This window comes from Lycium ferocissimum, chromosome 6, assembly GCF_029784015.1.
Source record: "Lycium ferocissimum isolate CSIRO_LF1 chromosome 6, AGI_CSIRO_Lferr_CH_V1, whole genome shotgun sequence".
In the NCBI taxonomy this organism is placed as follows: domain Eukaryota; kingdom Viridiplantae; phylum Streptophyta; class Magnoliopsida; order Solanales; family Solanaceae; genus Lycium; species Lycium ferocissimum.
Genome location: NC_081347.1, coordinates 47,938,080 through 47,959,983, shown reverse-complemented (window position 1 = coordinate 47,959,983; position 21,904 = coordinate 47,938,080). Strand labels below are relative to the sequence as shown.

Below are 21,904 nucleotides of genomic sequence, written 5' to 3'. Positions count from 1 at the left end.
TAAATTTTTCTAATATTGCTTAATGGAGAATTTAATTGTTTAAAATTAGTTTTCAACCTTGTTGGAGAAATCAAGTCAGTAGTAATTAATAGGTATACCTTTTATAAACAATCTTTTCGCAATGCCAATAATGTGGGGAAGGTTTATATGGAAACTTATCATAGGTACATTGAAACAAAATGACTTTTACTTTAGAAACAGAAAAATTCAATGAAACAGACCAACATGCATGTATATGTGATCAATTAGAGTTTGATTTTTGATATTTCCTTGTTGGTAGCATTTAGAATTTCTCCAAACTATTCCTTTTTGTACGAGTTCAGCGTAACTTGTGATGATTTAGAAAAAGAGAAAATAGGAGGGTGACAAGGATGGTTTTCAAGTGGAATAGACTGTCAATAAAAAGTGAAGAAATAGTACTAATCTCTCTGTTTGTTTTGCTTATACCCTATTTATGGATGGTGATGATGAAGAATCCTAAAAAAGATATAACAACGAATAGGAGCACCTACAAATTGAACAAACAGATATTCATATTAGCAGGGCAGAGCAATATGGCAGGTCAAGGAGGAGTATGTTGCGGTCATTGGGATGGCATTGTACCACCTGAGTGCCAATCTAATCCAGATATTCTAAAGCTTAGTGTGAGTTTGCGTTGGGAAATAGCTAAGGAGCCTCTAAATTATGGGGTTGATTGTGCTAGGAATTGTGGAATTGGCCCTGGAATGGCATTTGCGAATGCAATTCTTAAGAAGGATCCAAATTTTGGTGTAATAGGTTTAGTACCTTGTTCTGTGTCTGGAAAAGGAATTAACTGGTGGTCGCGTGGGAATATTCCATATGACCGGTTGCTGGAAAAAGTGAGGAGTTCTCTTAGACAGGGAGGAGAACTTCGAGGACTCTTGTGGTTTCATGGTGAGAGTGATACAATCACCAAGTTCGATGCAACTCGTTACAAACCCAAACTCCAGAAATTCATTCAAGATTTGCGCACTGACTTAAACTCTCCTCTGCTTCCACTTCTAATGGTACACTTTTGTCCCACTTAATCTCCATCTTAGCATTTATCATTTATCCTTTATATTTTGTACTATACATATACCGGGGAGGAGGAGATTACAAGTTAGGAAATTGACTTTAACTGGGCTAACATAATTTCCCGTGATATTGTTGCTTCTGATATCATCACAGGCTATACTTTAGCACTTGTGAAGGTAGAGCTTTAGTAGCAGCATCTACGTGTTAATTCTGGTGCACCTATAAAACTCAAGAGGGGGTCAATCGGTTGTCCGAATTCTTGTAAACTTTTATAGTTTTCCTAACTTTATGTTTTTGAACGGACATGGCTCTTTTATGTGTTTCGTGGAAACGATAAAGTCCAACAAAGTAAAAATACAAATCTTTTATGTGGAAAACCACCCCATTAAAAAGGTGTAAAAATCATGACCTATTCTAGTGGAATTTAACTCCAACTCTACTAAAAATAAATGAGCCTTAAATTCAAATTACGACAATTTGTAACCCAAGACTTAACCCTATGCCTTTCTCAACAAACACTAAGATTGTTGCACCTCCTTCAAGTCTACTCCGACTTGAAGCAAAACTAATTTAACTCTAAGCCCTTTAATTACCTTTTCAAGCCATCTCAAGGTTGAATCTATATTTACACCGGATTACAATCTCAAAATATGCTTCTGAGAAGTGAATAGATATTACAACTCGATAACCTAGTACATGGACTAGGACTGGACTCAACACTCGATGTAAGTTGATGAAGGAATACTTGTTTGCTTTGGTTCTTCTGCGCATTCTGTTTGCTTTGGTTCTTCTGCGCATTCCTTACTTCAGATCTTCACACTTGAATGCTCACTATGTTGTCTCCCTTTTATGCCAAAGACTAGTGAATTTTTCCGCGCTTCGCACGGTTATAAAATATAAACCACTTTTCCAAAAATCCACATGCTACTAAATAATTTAGAAATTATCCCTCTTTTTATGAGAAAGAATCATTTATAATAACATATATTTCAATTAATTATTAAAGTTTGTTAATTTAGAGAAGATATTTATTTTCAATATATGAAGTTTATTTTGAGTTTTATTTAATTAAGAAGTTTTATTTAATTAAGAAAACCTAAAGTGCACTAAAATGCCTAAAATTCAAATAGAAATAAAAAGAATCACATAAAGTCCTACTGAGAGAGGTCGATAGGTTAAAAACTCATGTATGTCGTATATAACTTTAAAGCTGCCTGATCTCTCTGCTTATCTTATTTTTGTGGTACAATCTGATCATTCTTCTCAGAACATGCTATGCAATTTGTCAAGAATTTCTTCTATGCTATAAAAGTCGTCTCATCTTAGTATAATCTGCTCAAATGCTATGCAATTTGTCAAGAGTTTTTTCCCTGCTCCTGAAATCGTCAATACCAAATCAGAGAGTTGGATGTTTGCAATTTAATTTTCTCCTTTTAAAACTAGGTGTTCATTCAAATAATCAAAGTTGTCAAATGGGCAAGATATGGTATTCCAATCCTCCATAAATATGTTTAATTACCTCGGGTATATATAAAGAAATCGTCAACATGTAAAGACCTGAAAAGGCAATAAAACATATGACTGCTTTCGACAACATAATTTGTACTAATCATTTACTCAAATGAAAAAAATTGTAAATGCATTTATAGAAAGAAACTGTAGTATTCCTAAATTAAATGACATTTTTACATACATCGATTTTCATGGGAAGAACAAATAATTTATCTTCCAGTTGTTTAAGGCAGTTAAATTTTCTACACATATGGATTGAATTGTTAAAAATAGTTAAATCAACATTATCTAAAATTGTATTATTATCAAGTGGTGTATATTACTACTAATATTGTTAACGTCTTCGGTACAGAAAAATAAAATACCCAAATATTTGTAAATGAAATACCAAAAATCATTTTAAACTTGACTCTTTAGTTCTCACGGTTGCACTTTCACTTTCTCATGTTGTCTTCTTGACTAAAAAAATTGAATTTGTTAGAAGAATCCCATTGTAATCAAAATGACAAAACTAAATTGCAGATGGTATCAAATTATATTACTACTATATATAAGAGAGGATCCCAAATTTTGCAGTCTTCACAAGAATTTTAATCCTATGGTGTTGCTACACATGGCTTTGTTTTGTCTTTTCCTTGCCTATTAACATTTTTGGATTCATTATTTATCTTAAGTCAATTTTTATGTGGGCATATGTAATTGGTGTATATTGAATTGTAATAACTTTTTGTGAATCTTTTCTTGCTCTTTACTTCCTTCAGTTCATATTATATGGTATTCTTAGCTTTTATATTTAATTCGAATCATTTTTTATATAATTGAGAAGGTATTAATAGTTTTTTATACCAAAATTTTCATTATTTAGATAAGCGAATTTTTACATAACCAAAAAATTGTAACTATATATAAGGGAGGATGCAATCTGTAGTTCTCACAAGAATGTTATCCCTATTGTGTTGCTAGACGTGGCTTTGTTTCTTCTTTTCCTAGCTTATACTCATTTTTTTTTTTTGACTCATTCTTTATCTTAAATCAATTTTTATATGGGCTTATGTAATTAGTGTATATTGAATTGTAGTGCAGTAACTTTTTGGGAATCTTTTCTTTTTCTTTATACCAAATTTTCCGTTATTTAGATAAATGAATTTTTACATAACCAAAAGACCATATTAAATAGGTACTATTTAATTAAGGTATCTTAGTTATATGCTTCTTACTTTCTAGCCCAATTTAAAAACACCATATAATATAAACTGAAAGGATTATTAAATTACCTTTTACATTGTTTGTTATTATACATATTTGCAAAAAATTAGCAATTATGGAGGCGCATTATCATTTTGAACTGGAGATTTACTACATCTTACTAACTACTCTTGCCCCCGTATTAATTTATGTGACATCTTCATCTTTCCGGAATTAATTTGACTAAATTATAAAGCTAAATTGAATTAGATCAACTTAATATCTCATAATTAAAATTTAGAAATTAAAATTACAGAGCCACATTATCGTTTTGAAATGGAGATTTACTACATCTTACTAATTACTCTTGCCCCCATATTAATTTTTGTGACATTTTTCATCTTCCCCGAATTAATTTGACTAAATTATAAAAGCTAAATTGAATTAGATCAACTTAATATTTTAAAATTAAAATTTAGCTATTAAAAATTACAAAAAGTACTATAAATTGCAATGTTAACTTAGAATTAATATTTTTAAGCATAAACTATATATGAAGAACTAAATTGATTCTTGACGTTCATTTAATGATACTAATTCTTTTCTTAATTTTGTCTAAAACTAATATTAAATCACGACATTTAGCTAGCATAAACTATTGTTACATGAAATATTATGAGTAAACTTAAAAATTATAAATACCAAGAAAATCTACTTCTATCTATAAATACAAAATTATATGCTCACAGATTCATAAAAATGTCAATATTTTTCAATTAATGATTTTCACCGAGTGGTAATTATTTTACATAATTAAAATATGTTACTTTCCAAACGTTGAGTCTCTTGTGTCCTTTGGTATTTGATAATTTTTCTGCCAACCTTCCTTTCTCATATATAATTTTTCTCTTAAAATGATCTAATAAATTAACTGAAGAGCATTAATAATAATGAAGACTTATCAATAATACATACTTAACATGCCGCTGAATTGTTAATTATGTGGCAAGAAAATAGGTAATAGATTATACTTTTTAAAATAAAATATTACAACATTTATATCTTGAGTTTGGCCAATTAGGCATGCCACATCACCTTGCTCATTCCCAACTTTATATATATATATATATATATATATATATATATATATGATTTGGAAGTGCATTCATCTTTAATGAAACCTGGACTCTTTTGTAAGTAAAACACATTAAAACTATCATAACCCAATTAGGTTTCTTAAACAAGGAAATAAATTGTGAGTAGGAATCTTTTCCAACAAGAAAGACAATCTTACTCATCATAAAAATCATTCTTTTTCTTTCCTTAACTAAGTCCAACCAAGTTTGATTGCTTGGGTGGTAAGTTCCATAATTTGCAGCTGCATAAATAATTTTCAATAACTACAAAGTACTTTTCATACATTAATTTGGTTAAGTTAGTCTCTTATAATAAACCAAAATCTTTTAGGATTCTAATTGCTTGGTCCGTTCTCAGTTTCTTTCCAAAGTCCATCGTTCAAACATTAGTCTCTCTCTCTCTCTCTATATATATACTAGTTTCTCTGTACGTGCATTGCACTTGTATGTTGAGTCATGCACGCTTTATTGAATATTAATAATATTATTAAAATAAATATTGAAATAAGCATTATACATGAAAGAATAAATTATACTTCCTCCGTTTTAAAATGTTTGTCTGGTTTTGCCTTAACACAAAATTTAAGAATGTAAAGAAGACTTTTGAATCTTGTAGTTGTTAACTAAAGATATGTGGAATGTAAAAAAACATCCTTTAATCTTATAATGGTTTTAAACATGTCATGTGGAAAGTTGAAATTAAAGAGTTGTCAAAAGAGGAAAGAGGCGTTCTTTATTAAATGGACTAAAAAGTAAAGTAAGACAAACGTTGTGAAACGGATGGAGTAACTTCCTATGAATGATCAATACGAATGGTCTTGCAAATAGTCATATGAATCATAAATGTATTAACTAGTCATCTCCATTTTTTCCAATTTAAAAGATCCATCATTCGTCTTCGACTATTTTTGTTGGTTTGTTAAACAACTCTCATATTTTATGTGGGTGTAGAATAGGGCAAATCTAGTGGATTTTCATCAATTGACATGTAAGTGGTTGACCATTTTGAAATACATATTTATACAAAAGTTTCACTCTAATAACACAAACAATTAGTGGGTGCAACATTATTCTAACATCTGTTCACTCAAAATTGGGGTCCATATCTACTTAAAGAAGTGGCCTCGAAAATACTTGTCAGAAAAAAAAATTTGAGTCTAACTCACACCCCAAAAGCTAGCTCAAAAGGAGGAGGATTGTTCAAGTGTTACAAGAAACCCAGGGCTCTCGTTCTTCATCGATGTGGGATTCATTCATGGGCTGGGAGAAATGGGTCTTGAGCCTAACTCAAACTGAAAAGCTAGCTCAAAGGGAGGTTGATTGCCCAAGCCTTATAAGGAGCGCAGGGATCTCATCCGTCACCAAGTGGTATATTCTATTCAACCCCCTCCCCCGTCACATCCAGATCTGAACATACTTTTATCCGGAGTTCCACTCTCCAGTCTGGAACGTGCACCCTGGGCATTTCCAACCTCCATCGGTCCGAGGGGGGGGGGGGGGGGCAACCAAGGCCCACGTCAAATCGGGCTTGAGTCTGGCTCTGATACCATGTCAAATTAGGCATTAGCCTAACTCACACTCCAAAAGTTAGCTCAAAGGGAGGATGATTGTCCAAGTCTTACAAGGAGCCTAGGAATCTCATATGTCACCAATGTTGTGTATTCTTTTCAGCAAGTGATTTAATTAGATTAATTGTTTGAACATATTGGAGGAGTATTCTGATTCAAGTAATTCTGCATATGGTGATCATCATAGTTGTTTGATTTTATAGGTTGTTCTGCATATTCCAGATCCGTGGTTTAAAGGGAAATTTGCAGATATAGTTAGACAAGCTCAGATAGAAGTTGAAATCCCAAATGCAGTGAAGGTAGATGCTAACGGACTATCATTGAATCCTGATGGCATTCATCTCACAACTGCATCACAAATTCGAGTCGGCAATATGTTGGCTGAGGCATTTCTTTGTTCTAACTTTACATCACCCAGGAAAATTTCAAACAAGGTTTATCACATGATGTCCTCCACTTAACAGCTTAATTTTTTTCTCATGTGGAACTCTTTTTATTTTTTATTTTTATAAAGCTTAAGTGTTAGAATGTTCTTTCGGTAATAAACTTAATTATTCACTCTTCCCACGTTTGAATATCTGTATTTATTGCTTCATGAAGCGAAAGTCAATTTCGTCTTATGAGAATCAAATATAAAAGAAAAAGAGTGTAAAATGTGTATATTGAGTTATACTTTGGTCGTAATTGTATGAAAACAACCGGAGGACTGCCGATCGAAATAAAAAATATCAATCTAGTGTAAAACGTTGAATCACAATTACTGAAGGAATGATTTTGTAATTTTAAAGCAAACAAGATATTTACATACTTGGAAGTTATCACTCTTTTGAAATTGCTTGAACATTCCATAATCATTTGCTGGATTGTTTTTCTGCAAGCCTGCTTTAATTTATAGAATGAATAACTGAATAACGAACTGATAGGACATAAATGATAACATCATGACTACTCTTTTCATGCCTTTAGAAATGTTTAACGAAAGTGTTTCTATAATTATGTCAGAGTTATTTAACTTTTGACACATCTAAACTTCTAAAGAGATCTCTTATATTACGATCGAGAGGTAAACTTTAATCCTACTAACACAAAAATCACAATTACCAGAAAGTCCAATCTTTCGATGAGTGATAATTTTTTTTAATTTTAATCTCTTTTTAGTTTTTTAATCATATAAGTGTAGACTCAATTAAAAGAAGACCGACCCGACGCAATTTTTGAAACACGTAGTATATATTGGAAAGTATTATATTTTGTTGGATAGTACGAAATTAAACTTTATGAAGCAATAACTACTACTGCTAGTTATCAGTGAATCGAAAATAATAATTTTGTGATAAATTCTTTCTAATTCATTGATCCTTTTAGTTGTTTAATTGGTTAGAGATGTTTTTTCTGGAGTGTGAATTACCGGGGAGTTTTACCTTAGATATTTTCTGCAGAAATTTCCTACCGATTTTCATGGGAAAATATGAAATCTCTAAATTTTAGTCACTATTCTCTCCGTCCCAATTTATGTGAAGGTGCTTGACTGGGCATGGAATTTAAGAGAAAAAGGTAGGTTTTTGAAATTTTTGATCTCAAATAAGTCATATAAATTTCTGTGGCAAAAAATTATTTCAGTAAGGGTAAAATGAGAAGTTTAAGATTAAATTATTACTAAGTATGAAAATATGTTGTTCTTCTTGGAATGCCTGAAAAGGAAAGATGGTCACATGAACTGGGATGGATGGAATATTAATTTGGATGAAAATCTTGAAAATGGGGATCCAAAATTGGGGGTAAAGAATTCGATACATTTGAGATGGTAAAAAAATGGTGGATTATCGCTCATCGGAAAATTAAAAATTGCATCAGGTCAGTCCTCTTTTAGTTGGGTATGTGTTCATTAGATTAAAAATAAAATGTAGAGTAAAAAATTATCATCCATTGGAAGATTGATTTTTCAGCAATTGTAACTTTTGTGTTAGTAGGGTAAAATTTTTATGACTTTTCTGTTAAAAAATATAATTATGCGACTTTTTGATGAAAACAAAATTAAAGTTGTGAACTTTGGTGGAAAATAAATCTTAGTTATATAATCATTTTTAAATTTTACCTATAATCGGTTGATAAAGCAGAATGATTGACAAAGAAATTAAAAATATGGTTTTCAACAATTTTAGGAATGTCTTTCAAGCTAAGCATCGTATTCTACAACAATAATTTTTTTCAATTTCCTAAATTTGATTAATCCAAATCAATGTGTGAGCCTATCTAATATGAGTAAGGGTGATTTGCAAAAATATGGTCATTAATGGAAATTATTTAGATTTTGTCCCTAGTTAATGAATTTGTGCAAAAATAGTCTCGTCTGTTATAACTTCCACGAAGTTATGCCAAGTGAAAGCATTACTTTGATACAAATTGTTCACAAGTCCTGGGCAAAGTTTACACTATTCACAAATTATGTTGCTGAACACAACTTTAATACAATTTTTTTCTTCCTGTCTTGTTAAATTGTTAGTGCTCTCGTCAGATGACACAATTTATCTGTGTTGTTTAACTATTCGCAAATTTGGCAGACTGACAAAATTTACCTGTGTTGTTTAATTATTCACAAGTTTTGTCGGACTGACAAGAACCGGTACCATGTTCATTCTACTTATTATATAAGTTTTGCTGGATTTGTAAAGTTATTTGTCTTTTTCAATTACTCATATCTCTAATTAGATCATTTTCTATTAAGCACCTATTGTCAATCAAACAACGTCTCTTTAATCATCTACACTTAATTGTATCTAGTTTAAACATGATAAATAAGAGATCAACACCAGCTTGGAGCAGTGTAAGGAGGCTACATATTATTTCTTCTGCATATTAATTTACATCAAACGAAGAGAAAACTCTCTCACCATTTAGAACAGCACAACTTGGTGCCCTAACTCTTACTATTAGGTAACGAGGAGGAAGTAAAGGAGGAGGATGAGGGAGAAGAAGGAGGGAAGAAGGAGAATTTATGTTGTTGAATCGATTTTTGCACTAATTCTTTAAATGATGGAATAAAATTTAACACAAACCTTAAAAAAGGGTATCCGATGAAATTTCACGTAGGAGTAATAATTTTTCGTATAATATGGAATTACTAATAAGCATGTTGTTGGGTTATCAACATCTCCACTGAACTTTTTGGGCCCATCTAACTCATTCTATAGCTGTAGATGACAATGTTTGTTCACTCAATTATGTTTTTTTAAGAATGGTTTTACAAGAGGTAAGATTAATAATATCGTATTTTTTATGAAGCAAAACACAAGTCTACTAATTATTCAAGTATATGTCGATGATATCATCTTTGGTGTCACAAAAGAGACTTTGTATAATGAGTTTGCTAACTTATGGAGACTGAAAATGAGATGAATATGTTGGAATAACTAAACTTCTCCCAGGGACCGCAAGGGAAACAAACCAAGGATGAGACAATGATTCACCAACAAAAGTACATCAAGGAGCTGCTGAAACGATTTGACATGGATAATGCGAAGACCATTGGTACTCCAATATAGCCACTGCCACTAGACTTGACAAAGCCGAATCTGGTCCTTTGGTTGAAGAAAAGAAGTATAGGGTATGATTAGCTCCTTGTGTTTAGTATTGAACTTTGTGCTAGATTTCAATCTCTTCCAAAGGAGTCTCACATGAAAGTTGTGAAGAGGATACTAAGGTATCTCAAAAGTACACAGGTGCTGGTCCTTTGGTATAGTACCGGAGGTTCCTTTGAATTAATAGGATATGCTGATTATACTAGATATTTGGTGGATAGGAATAGCACATATGGGGGGGCTCATTTCCTTGGATCATGTTTGATCTCTTCGGCAATAAAGAATAAAATCGTGTGGCATTATCTATTATAGAAGCTAAATATGTAGTTGCTGCTTCATGTTATGCACAACTATTATGGATCAAATAGCAATGAGAAGATTATGGTGTCAAAATTGAAAGGGTTTCAATCTTTTGTGATAATACAAGTGCTATGAATATGGCAAAGAACTCTATCCAACACAAGAGGAAAAAACAAATTGATATTAGGCACCAATTTTTAAGAGATAATGTGGAGAAGGGACATATCTCTATGGAATTTTGCAAGCTGAGGAGTAGATTGCACATATTTACAAAAAAATCTAAGTAGAGATCACTTTGAAAATAACCGCTTCAGCTTGGACAACTTAAGATGGATTAAAAATCTCTTTGATTCCTTCTATGATTGGCTAGGTTTTAATGATCGTAATAAGTAGATTAAGGTGAGATGAATTTCTAACTCAGTCTTATACTGCAATAGGTATGCACGCATGGCATGACCAAGTAAATTTGGGTAAGATCTAATGATGCTATCATGCAATAACCTGATTCTCTTAAGACTTGTCATGTGTTCATGTTAGTGTAGCCTCAGTGACCATGAGTTGGACATTTGTTAATTCTCATACTTGATTCAAGTAATGTTGTTGTCTTTTCGATGATGATAAAAGGGGGAAAATAGGGAAGTAAGAAAAATAGAGATATATGCATTGATTTGAAAATTTCAAAAATATCCTAAAGAAAAAACTTGATCCTTGTACTTTCAATAATGATATTTTACAACAAACAAATAAATGGTTATGCTTAAGTTGCAAATAAATAAAGGGTAATGCTCAGGTTCTTAAACCTAGTCATTTAGAGTATTGCAAGGAATGGAAGGTAAGGCCCTACACAGACTTAAGTGAGATCATATCTTGCTAAGTCAAAAGTTGGATCAACATGGAGCTGGTTCTAAGAAGGAATTATCAATATAGAAGTTGGTCCTTCGGAGAAAGATGCAGTTGACTGAAAATGAAGAGCTATGAAGCTTCTTGAGTGCACATGAAGAGTTATAAAGCTATTGTGAGTTTGTCATCATCAAAAATGGGGAATTTATTGAGCTTCTTTGATCTGAATTACAATTCAATATCTTATGAAGTTTTGATGATTGACAAATAATATATAATTGGAAATTAACGTTCAAGAAGAATGGACAAACATACATAAGAACCAGGTCCTTAACACATCTCTTAAAGAAACTGGTAATGGTGGAAACAGGATTGCACAAACACTAGAAGAACCAAATTCTTTACATAAGAACTAGAGATTGTTTGGTGCAAGCAAGAATAGTTGTTCCACGTGTAAAAAAGGAATCCTTGAAGAATATGGACTAAGGCTTAATCCAATTCTACAAGGAATACAAGTTCAAGACATGAAAATATTATCATAATTGATGTAACACCTCGTATCTTTAACCTAAGCTTTGACCATGATCCTAGACTTAGAGAAGTAGATAAAGGATGTAAGAATTGAAATTTCCCGGGACGTAAATCAAGTTGTAAGATGGGGGTTTACGCCCATGATTTGGATGTTACATTGGGTTAAATACGTATTTTTCAGTATACGGGCCGTAAACCAAGTCGTAAACTGATGCCAAGGATTTCTGAGCATTCTGGAATTTGACATTTGAATTTTACATTGTTAAATACGGACCGTATTTCAAAATATGTCCCGTATTTCAAAATGTATTTGGAATTTGGGAAAACTTCCTCAATGAAAGTTGTAGAGCTTTGAAATACCTTTCCAACGGTATATTATGGGGGTCAAACGGACATCTGTGCAAAGAGTTATGACCATTTTACTGAAGAGACGCAGTGCAGTCCTTTCGGAATACGGACCGTATTTCAAAATACGGCCAGTATTTCAAAATACGGCCAGTACTGTGCTGGACGTAAACTGCAATTTTCCAGAACAGTATATATTCGTCCATATCAGTTCAAATCATTATTTTTCATTCCTTCAAGCCCTAGAACGACCTCCTACCCTCTCCCATCATCAAGAACACCAAGGTAAGCCTACTCTAATTATTCCAACTCAATTCTAACATATACTCTAATGATCTAAACAAGAAATCATCATTCCTAAACTAGGGTTTTTAAGAAAACCCATCTCAAGGTTCAAGAATTCAAGATTTTGGAAATCCTCTTCAAAGCTCAAGTCTTTAATTCAAGTTTTGGAGCGACTAAGGTATGTAGAACTTCCATCCACATGTGGGAATCTCTACGTTCTTCCCCATGCTCCGTTTCTTGATATCCATGAAGTTCAAACCCTAGGGCATTAAACCCAACATATTGGTAGCCCATAGTTATGTATTTATGTATATGAATTTTGTATCTATATTCGTTATTGTATTCCTAATCTTCCATTACGGTTATTAGGAACCCTAGCTTAATCCATGAATCATGAATTCTTCCTCATGTGTTCTCATTATGTTTATATGAAATTTTATGATTTTATGTAGCAAGTTACAACCATGTTTTCAAGTCAATTATATATATAATTATGAACTATTGTTATTACTCATGAATCAAGAACATGTTTGCAAGACTACGACAAGTTATCTCATGAAACCATATTACAAGATATTTCATGGAACCATGTTACAAGTTATTTCGTGAAATCATGATTACAAGATATTTACAAGTTATTTACAAGTTATTTCACGAAAATCATGGGCTTCTTAGCCAACTATATCATGTTCATGTTTTTGGGATTGCTTAGTTAACCGAGAAGGCTCAGATAGCCTGAAACTACGTCGCCACCGTAGGATAAGGGTTGTCAGCAAGGAGGCAACACCTTCATTATGCAGTTTGGATCCTTACATGCTTATTATTACTTAAATCTCATATCCCCTGGCAAGGTGTGAGTGTTCTCCTGGTAGGACGCAAGTACCAGATCATGTTGTCGGTTACACTATAGCATTCCCCACGTTACAAGAAGTTTTATATATATGTATTTTCATTGATTTACTGTTTTCAGACTTTACTCACGTTTCATGCTCATGTTCAAGTTACATTCAGTTTCAGTTCATGTCCTATACCTATGTTGTGCCATGTTCTTCATTTCAGCAGGTTTTACATACTAGTACTATTCACCATGTACTAACGTCCCTTTTGCCGGGGCACACTTCACGGTGCGGATACCGATTTTCGGGAGCATACACGCGCGAGGATCACCTCAGTTATCAGCTTATTGGTGAGCCCCACTCCTCTCGGGGTTCAACATGGAGTCTATATTAGTATGCAGTTTATGGTAGTCCAGGGCCATGTCCTGGTAGTTAGTATTCAGACATGTTTTAGAGGTTTCATAGACAGATATTAGTTCACGAGTCAGTTATGCTTTCATGTTTGCAGACTATTACGTTTTCATGAATTTTCATGCTATGAGATAATTTCAAGACTTTATTCCGCAAATTATATTTTCATGATTTATTTAAATTGCATCATATAGATATATTGTTTTGATGCCCATGTTGACAAGCAAGCCATGAGGTTCGCTCGGACACATGTAAGCAAGGCCCGAGTGCCGTGTTACGCCCAGGCCATGGTTCGGGGCGTGACAAAGCTTGGTATCAGAGCCTAGGTTCAAGTGTCTTTAGGGAGTCTATGAAACCGTGTCCAGTGGGGTCACTTTTATATGTGTGAGGGCCCCATGCATATAAACGGATTGACCACCAAGACATTCGGATTGTCTCACTTCTTTCATATTCTAGATCGTGCGATTAGAGCGATACTTTTAGGATGTCTTTCTAATTCGTGCGTGTACGTATTTTCGAGAAAATGCTGCGAAAAGGAAATACACCGAAAAGGCTACGGCCACTAGCCAAGGGGCTCTTTGCGGAAGCAACTCGCGAAGAGACCGTTCCGACTCGGACGGCGGCCCCCCGCTCCGCTCCTTGTTACACCTCCTGTGATTCGGATGGGGATGTTAGGAGTGCTATCAATATGCTCACACAACTGGTAGCAGCTCAGGCCCAACGTCAGGAATCTGGGTCAAGTTCAGGAAATAATGGAGAGTCTTCTAAGACTAAGGATTTCCTCAGAATGAATCCCCCAGTCTTCACGGGGACAAAGAAAGACGAAGACCCTCAGGACTACATTGATGCTCTTCAAAAAATCTTCGGGATTATGACGATTCTGAAGTCTAAGCGGAATGTCGAAGCGCTACTTTTGGAGCTCATCAGGCTATTTACAAATCCATAAGGGTCATAGCGAGCATTGCTAACACATGGTATGAATCTTGGGAATTGTCCCGAGGTGAGGATGCACCCGATGCTACATGGGATGAGTTTGCAAGTGCATTCCTAGACCACTTCATGCCAGTAGAGGTCAGGGAAGCTAAGGCTGAGCAATTCCTAAAGCTTAAGCAGAATGGCAGGTCGGTTCAGGACTACTATTTGGAATTTGTCAGTCTGGCTAAGCATGCTCCACATATGGTACCGGATATGAGGGCGAGAGTGAGAAGGTTTGTTGGAGGACTTGATTCCCATTTGTATGATGGGGCCAACATTGCTGCACAGAATGGGGGAATGACCATCTCCAAGATGGTTGCTTTCGTACAGGGCAATGAGACAAGGCTAAAGGAGGAGGAAGCCTTGCAGAAAGAGAAAGACAAGGAGTTCAACAAGAGGGTCAAGTCTACCGGACAGTTCAGCGGGAACGGAAACAGGAAATTCTTTAAGAACAGGTCAGCAGGACCTGCTCCGTCCACAGCAAGTGCTCCAGTTTTCAAGTTCAGGAAAGATAACCGTCAGCAGAATTTCAGGTCGCCAGGCTCCCAGTCTCAGGCCAGTGTGACTCAGAGTAACTTCACCAATCCGATTTGTGCTAAGTGTGGGAAGAGGCATCCTGGGGAGTGCCGCTCTGGATCGAATATTTGCTATGGGTGTGGCCAGCCGGGCCATGTTCAGCGAAATTGCCCTTCAATCAGACAGGGCACAGGAGGTAATCGGACTCAGTCAATAAATTCGTCGGTTCCTCATAATAACCAAACTCAGGCAGGACGTGCACCAGCTAGATCCGGCAACACAAGCGGTGGCCCAAACCGTTTGTATGCTTTGACCGGGCGTCAGGATATCGATGCTCGTACTGATGTTGTCACAGGTATACTCACCGTTTTCAGTTTCGATGTTTATGCTCTCATGGACCCTGGATCCACCCTATCCTATGTCACCCCTTATGTTGCTAGGAAATTTGGTATTGAACCTGAAAAGCTAAAGGAACCTTTTGAAGTGTCAACTCCAGTTGGTGAGTCAGTCATAGCCCGACGTGTCTATAAGGGCTGTCCAGTCAGAGTCTATCACCATGTTGTTCCAGCTGACCTATGTGAGTTAGAAATGGTAGATTTTGATGTAATCATGGGCATGGACTGGTTATATTCATGTTATGCGTCAGTTGATTGTAGAACCAAAGCTGTAAATTTCAAGTTTCCTAATGAGCCAGTCTTAGAGTGGAAGGGTGATTCAGTAAGCCCTAAGGGTAGGTTTATCTCTTACCTCAAGGCAAGAAAAATGGTGTCTAAGGGTTATATCTATCATCTCGTTCGGGTTAGGGATTCAGCTTCCCAGACCCCAACTCTTCGATCAGTCTGTTGTTAATGAGTTTCCAGAAGTCTTTCCCGAGGATCTTCCCGGAATCCCTCCTGATAGGGAAATTGATTTCGCAATTGACCTACTCCCTGGTACGAAACCTATATCTATTCCACCTTATAGGATGGCTCCAGCTGAATTACGAGAGCTTAAGGCTCAACTCAAAGATCTTCTAGACAAGGGTTTTATCCGACCCAGTGTCTCTCCATGGGGTGCCCCAGTCCTTTTTGTGCGCAAGAAAGATGGTTCTTTGCGTATGTGCATTGACTATCGCCAGCTCAATAAAGTCACGATCAAGAATAAATACCCTCTTCCACGAATAGATGACTTATTTGATCAGCTTCAGGGTGCCCAATGTTACTCCAAGATAGATCTCCGATCAGGTTACCATCAGCTTAAGGTTAGGGGACAAGATATTCCTAAGACAGCCTTTAGAACCAGATATGGTCATTTCGAATTCTGTGTCATGTCCTTCGGTTTGACCAATGCCCCGGACCTCATGAATAGAGTCTTCAAGCCATATCTCGGCCTTTTTGTCATTGTTTTCATAGATGATATCCTCATTTACTCCCGTAGTGAGGCCGAGCATGCGAGAACACCTTCGTATAGTTCTTGATTCTCGGGGACCGCAAGTTGTATGCAAAATTCTCTAAGTGTGAATTTTGGCTCAAGTCAGTAGCCTTCTTAGGTCATGTGATTTATGGTGAGGGTGTTCAGGTTGACTCTCAGAAGATTGAGGCCGTTAAGAATTGGCCCAGACCCACATCAGTTTCAGATATCCGCAGTTTCTTGGGTCTAGCAGGCTATTACAGACGTTTCGTAGAGGGGTTTTCGTCTATTTCAGCACCATTGACAAAGCTGATGAAGAAGGAAGTTAAATTTCAGTGGTCAGATGCCTGTGAGCGCAGTTTCGAGGAATTGAAAACGAGATTGACTTCTGCGCCAGTTTTGACTCTACCAGAGGGAACCGAAGGGTTCGTGGTTTATTGTGATGCTTCGGGAGTTGGTCTCGGATGTGTCTTAATGCAGCATGGTAAGGTTGTAGCTTATGCATCTCGTCAGCTCAAGGTTCACGAAAAGAATTATCCGACTCATGACCTAGAGTTGGCGGTTTGTAGTTTTTGCACTTAAGATATGGCGTCATTATTTGTATGGAGTGCATGTTGATATTTTCACGGATCATAAAAGCTGCAGATATATCTTCAAGCAAAGGGAGCTGAATCTTAGGCAAAGGAGATGGCTCGAATTGCTAAAGGATTACGATGTGGATATTCTTTACCATCCGAGGAAAGCGAATGTTGTAGCGGATGCTCTTAGTCGGCGTTCCATGGGAAGTTTAGCCCACGTGGACGTAGATAAGAGAGTTATGACAAAGGAAGTTCACCGTTTGGCCAATCTTGGAGTTCGACTTTTGGACTCCGAGGATGGTGGTGTGGTTGTTCAAAATAGGGCTCTTTCCTCTTTAGTCGTTGAAGTCAAGGAGAAACAGTTTAATGATCCCTACTTGTTGCAGCTGAAAGAGGGGATTCACAAGCATAAGACGACGGCTTTCGAACAAGGGGGAGATGATGGTACCTTGAGGTACCGAGGTAGATTGTGTGTTCCAGATGTAGATGGGCTCAGAGAGAGAATCATGTCAGAAGCTCACAATTCCGGTATTCCATTCACCCGGGTTCTACTAAGATGTACCATGATCTTAAGGAGATTTATTGGTGGAATGATATGAAGAAGAATGTAGCGACTTTGTAGCTAAGTGTCCGAATTGTCGGCAAGTGAAAGCCGAACACCGGAGGCACAGTGGCTTGGCTCGAGAATATCGATATTCCGGTGCGGAAATGGGAAATGATCAATATGGACTTTGTATCGAGGTCTACCTCGTTCGGCTAGGAGACATGACTCTATTTGGGTGATCGTTGACGGGCTTACTAAGTCGGCGCACTTTTTACCGGTCAAGACCACGATTCGAGCGAGAAGATTATGCCAAGCCGTGTATGTTAATGAAATTGTCGGATTGCATGGGACCCCGGTGTCCATTATTTCGGATCGTGGTGCTCGGTTCACGGTGAATTTCGGAAATCCTTTCGAAAGGATTGGGTACCAAGGTGAACCTCGGCACGGCTTTTCATCCGCGGACGGATGGCCGGGCGGAGCGTACTATTCGGACCCGGAGGATATGTTGAGAGCATGCGTCTTGGATTTCAAAGGTAATTGGGATGATCACTTGCCTCTCATCGAGTTTTCCTATAATAACAGTTATCATGCTAGCATTGGGATGGCACCGTTTGAAGCTCTGTATGGGCGAAGGTGTAGATCACCAATTGGTTGGTTCGAAGTTGGTGAAGCAGAGTTGTTAGGACCAGATTTGGTTTATCAAGCTATGGAGAAAGTCAAGTTAATACAGGAGCGTTTGAAAACGGCTCAGAGTCGCCAGAAGTCTTATACAGATGTGAGGCGAAGGGACTTAGAATTTTCAGTTGATGATTGGGTGTTCCTTAAAGTCTCACCCATGAAGGGTGTTATGAGATTTGGCAAGAAAGGGAAGCTCAGTCCCAGATATATTGGACCTTACAGAATTCTGCGAAAGGTCGGTCTAGTAGCCTATGAACTTGAGTTGCCACAAGATTTGGCTGTTGTACATCCCGTGTTTCATGTGTCCATGTTGAGGAAGTGTGTAGGGGACCCGTCGTTGGTTGTTCCTATTGATACTATAACAATTAAGGATGGTTTGACTTATGAGGAGATCCCCGTAGCCATTCTTGACCGTCAGGTTCGCAAGTTGAGAACTAAGGAAGTAGCCTCAGTGAAAGTCCTGTGGAGGAGTCAGAAGGTTGAGGAAGCTACATGGGAAGCCGAGGAGGATATGAAATCCAAGTACCCATTTTTGTTTGAACAGCAAGCAGAGAACTCTCAAGGTAACTTTCCATAACCCATGTCATGTTATGTCTCATGTTTCACGCTCATGTCATTTATCCAGCGCTCATGTTTCATGTCTCATGCCAGAGTATCCATGTTTTCATGTAATCACATCATTTCATGCCTCATGTTTCATGTCATGTTTTCTTCACATCGTGTATTCAAGCCATGCCCAGCCATATTCTTAACCATGACCCATCATTCGAGGACGAATGATCCTAAGGGGGAGATATTGTAACACCTCGTATCTTTAACCTAAGCTTTGACCATGATCCTAGACTTAGAGAAGTAGATAAAGGATGTGAGAATTGAAATTTCCCTGTTCAGTTGTAAGATGGGGGTTTACGCCCATGAACGATATTTCGACCGTATTTCAAGTATACGGGCCGTAAACCAAGTCGTAAATACGGACCGTATTTCGATGCCAAGGATTTACGAAAACGTAAACTGAAACCAAGGAATTTGACATTTGAATTTTACATTGTTAAATACGGACCGTATTTCAATACAGCCCGTATTTCAAAACGTATTTGGAATTTGGGAAAACTTCCTTGATGAAAGTTGTAGAGCTTTGAAATACCTTTCCAACGGTATATTATGGGGGTCAAACGGACATCTGTGCAAAGAGTTATGGCCATTTTACTGAAGAGACGCAGTGCAGTCCATTCGGAATACGGACCGTATTTCAAAATACGGCCAGTATTTCAAAATACGGCCAGTACTGTGCTGGACGTAAACTGCAATTTTCCAGAACAGTATATATTCGTCCATATCAGTTCAAATCATTATTTTTCATTCCTTCAAGCCCTAGAACGACCTCCTACCCTCTTCCATCATCAAGAACACCAAGGTAAGCCTACTCTAATTATTCCAACTCAATTCTAACATATACTCTAATGATCTAAACAAGAAATCATCATTCCTAAAACTAGGGTTTTCAAGAAAACCCATCTCAAGGTTCAAGAATTCAAGATTTTGGAAATCCTCTTCAAAGCTCAAGTCTTTAATTCAAGTTTTGGAGCGACTAAGGTATGTAGAACTTCCATCCACATGTGGGAATCTCTACGTTCTTCCCCATGCTCCGTTTCTTGATATCCATGAAGTTCAAACCCTAGGGCATTAAACCCAACATATTGGTAGCCCATAGTTATGTATTTATGTACATGAATTTTTGTATCTATATTCGTTATTGTATTCCTAATCTTCCATTACGGTTATTAGGAACCCTAGCTTAATCCATGAATCATGAATTCTTCCTCATGTGTTCTCATTATGTTTATATGAAATTTTATGATTTTATGTAGCAAGTTACAAGCATGTTTTCAAGTCAATTATATATATAATTATGAACTATTGTTATTACTCATGAATCAAGAACATGTTTGCAAGACTATGACAAGTTATCTCATGAAACCATATTACAAGATATTTCATGAAACCATGTTACAAGTTATTTCGTGAAATCATGATTACAAGTTATTTACAAGTTATTTCACGAAAATCATGGGCTTCTTAGCCAACTATATCATGTTCATGTTTTTGGGATTGCTTAGTTAACCGAGAAGGCTCGGATAGCCCGAAACTACGTCGCCACCGTAGGATAAGGGTTGTCGACAAGGAGGCAACACCTTCATTATGCGGTTTGGATCCTTACATGCTTATTATTACTTAAATCTCATATCCCCTGGCAAGGTGTGAGTGTTCTCCTGGTAGGACGCAAGTACCAGATCATGTTGTCGGTTACACTATAGCATTCCCCACGTTACAAGAAGTTTTATATACATGTATTTTCATTGATTTACTGTTTTCGGACTTTACTCACGTTTCATGCTCATGTTCAAGTTACATTCAGTTTCAGTTCATGTCCTATACCTATGTTGTGCCATGTTCTTCATTTCGGAAGTTTTACATACTAGTACTATTCACCATGTACTAACGTCCCTTTTGCCGGGGCACACTTCGCGGTGCGGATACCGATTTTCGGGAGCATACACACAACGCGGTAGGATCACCTCGGTTATCGGCTTATTGGTGAGCCCCACTCCTCTCGGGGTTCAACATGGAGTCTATATTAGTATGCGGTTTATGGTAGTCCGGGGCCATGTCTTGTAGTTAGTATTCGACATGTTTTAGAGGTTTCATAGACGAGATATTAGTTCACGAGTCGGTTATGCTTTCATGTTTGCGTACTATTACGTTTTCATGAATTTTCATGCTATGAGATAATTTCAAGACTTTATTCCGCAAATTATATTTTCATGATTTATTTAAATTGCATCATATAGATATATTGTTTTGATGCCCATGTTGACAAGCAAGCCATGAGGTGAAGATGCAAGAAATGACTATTCCTACTACTACATAAATCATCATATTGATGTTGTTGAAGACACCACAAAATAAAGAGACACTAGAGCAAATAAAGAGAAATTTATTCAGAGTGTCTTCAAGTGAGAGAGAATCAACTGCAACGAAAAAAAACCTATTTATATCAAGATCTATTCATACAGTTCTTTGAGTTGTAATAGTTAGATTATTATTATTATTATTATTATTTTAATTGTTTTTATTACATAGGGGTAGGGGAAGGGAATTACAATGTGGGGATTCGAACCCTCGCCAATAAGGTGAGAGTTCAGGTAGCCAACCAACTGAGCTACTAGATCCCTACATGATTATTTGTTCTTAAATTTGTAACTTTTTATATTCATAGAGAAATTGTAATAGGTGTTGTTTTCAGTTGTAAAGGGCTTCTTAAACTGGGTACAGTCTCTGAAAAAGTTGCCACAATTAATGAAGAATTGTCGAGGGGGAAAGATTATGTCACGAACTAAATTTCTGGGTCATGATGACACCTACACCCTCCCACTGGTAGGCATACCATTCCCAAAATAGTGAATCATAAAAAACAAGTAAGAAAATCGTTTACACCAACAACATTGTCTAAACAGTCTTAAGATACATATATAAATAAATGGGGAAAATAACTTAGTCGAATACAACTCAAAACCTGGTCTAACTCCCATAAGAGCTTCTAAATAGAATACAAGTCTTAGATAATAATTAAATAGAAATATGTCTCAAAAGGAAAGGGC

The 21,904-nt window shown here is 36.3% G+C and overlaps 2 protein-coding genes across 2 annotated transcripts; both read left to right on the top strand.

Annotated features, from left to right (window-relative positions):
• The first annotated feature begins 382 nt into the window (after positions 1-382).
• Positions 383-6,900, top strand: LOC132061341 (probable carbohydrate esterase At4g34215). Its single transcript, XM_059454177.1, has 2 exons — positions 383-1,028; positions 6,643-6,900. Exons 1-2 carry the CDS (start codon positions 459-461, stop codon positions 6,898-6,900), a joined length of 828 nt encoding a protein of 275 aa, XP_059310160.1. The 5' UTR covers positions 383-458.
• A 7,724-nt stretch (positions 6,901-14,624) lies between these two features.
• Positions 14,625-21,643, top strand: LOC132061340 (uncharacterized). The gene is made up of 5 exons (XM_059454176.1): positions 14,625-14,864; positions 14,910-15,555; positions 15,860-16,150; positions 16,573-16,870; positions 21,523-21,643. The coding sequence occupies exons 1-5, from the start codon at positions 14,625-14,627 to the stop codon at positions 21,641-21,643; spliced, it is 1,596 nt and encodes a 531-aa protein (XP_059310159.1).
• The last annotated feature ends 261 nt before the right edge of the window (positions 21,644-21,904 follow it).

Bases quoted from the DNA above. Each gene is read 5' to 3' on its own strand.
- LOC132061341 (XM_059454177.1), top strand. From the start codon at position 459: ATGGTGATGATGAAGAATCCTAAAAAAGATATAACAACGAATAGGAGC. The intron at 1,029-6,642 runs GTACACTTTTGT...TTGATTTTATAG, and splicing joins CTCTGCTTCCACTTCTAATG to GTTGTTCTGCATATTCCAGA.
- LOC132061340 (XM_059454176.1), top strand. From the start codon at position 14,625: ATGCCAGTAGAGGTCAGGGAAGCTAAGGCTGAGCAATTCCTAAAGCTT. The intron at 14,865-14,909 runs GTACAGGGCAAT...GAAGCCTTGCAG, and splicing joins TCTCCAAGATGGTTGCTTTC to AAAGAGAAAGACAAGGAGTT. The intron at 15,556-15,859 runs GTGAGTCAGTCA...CGTTCGGGTTAG, and splicing joins TGAAGTGTCAACTCCAGTTG to GGATTCAGCTTCCCAGACCC.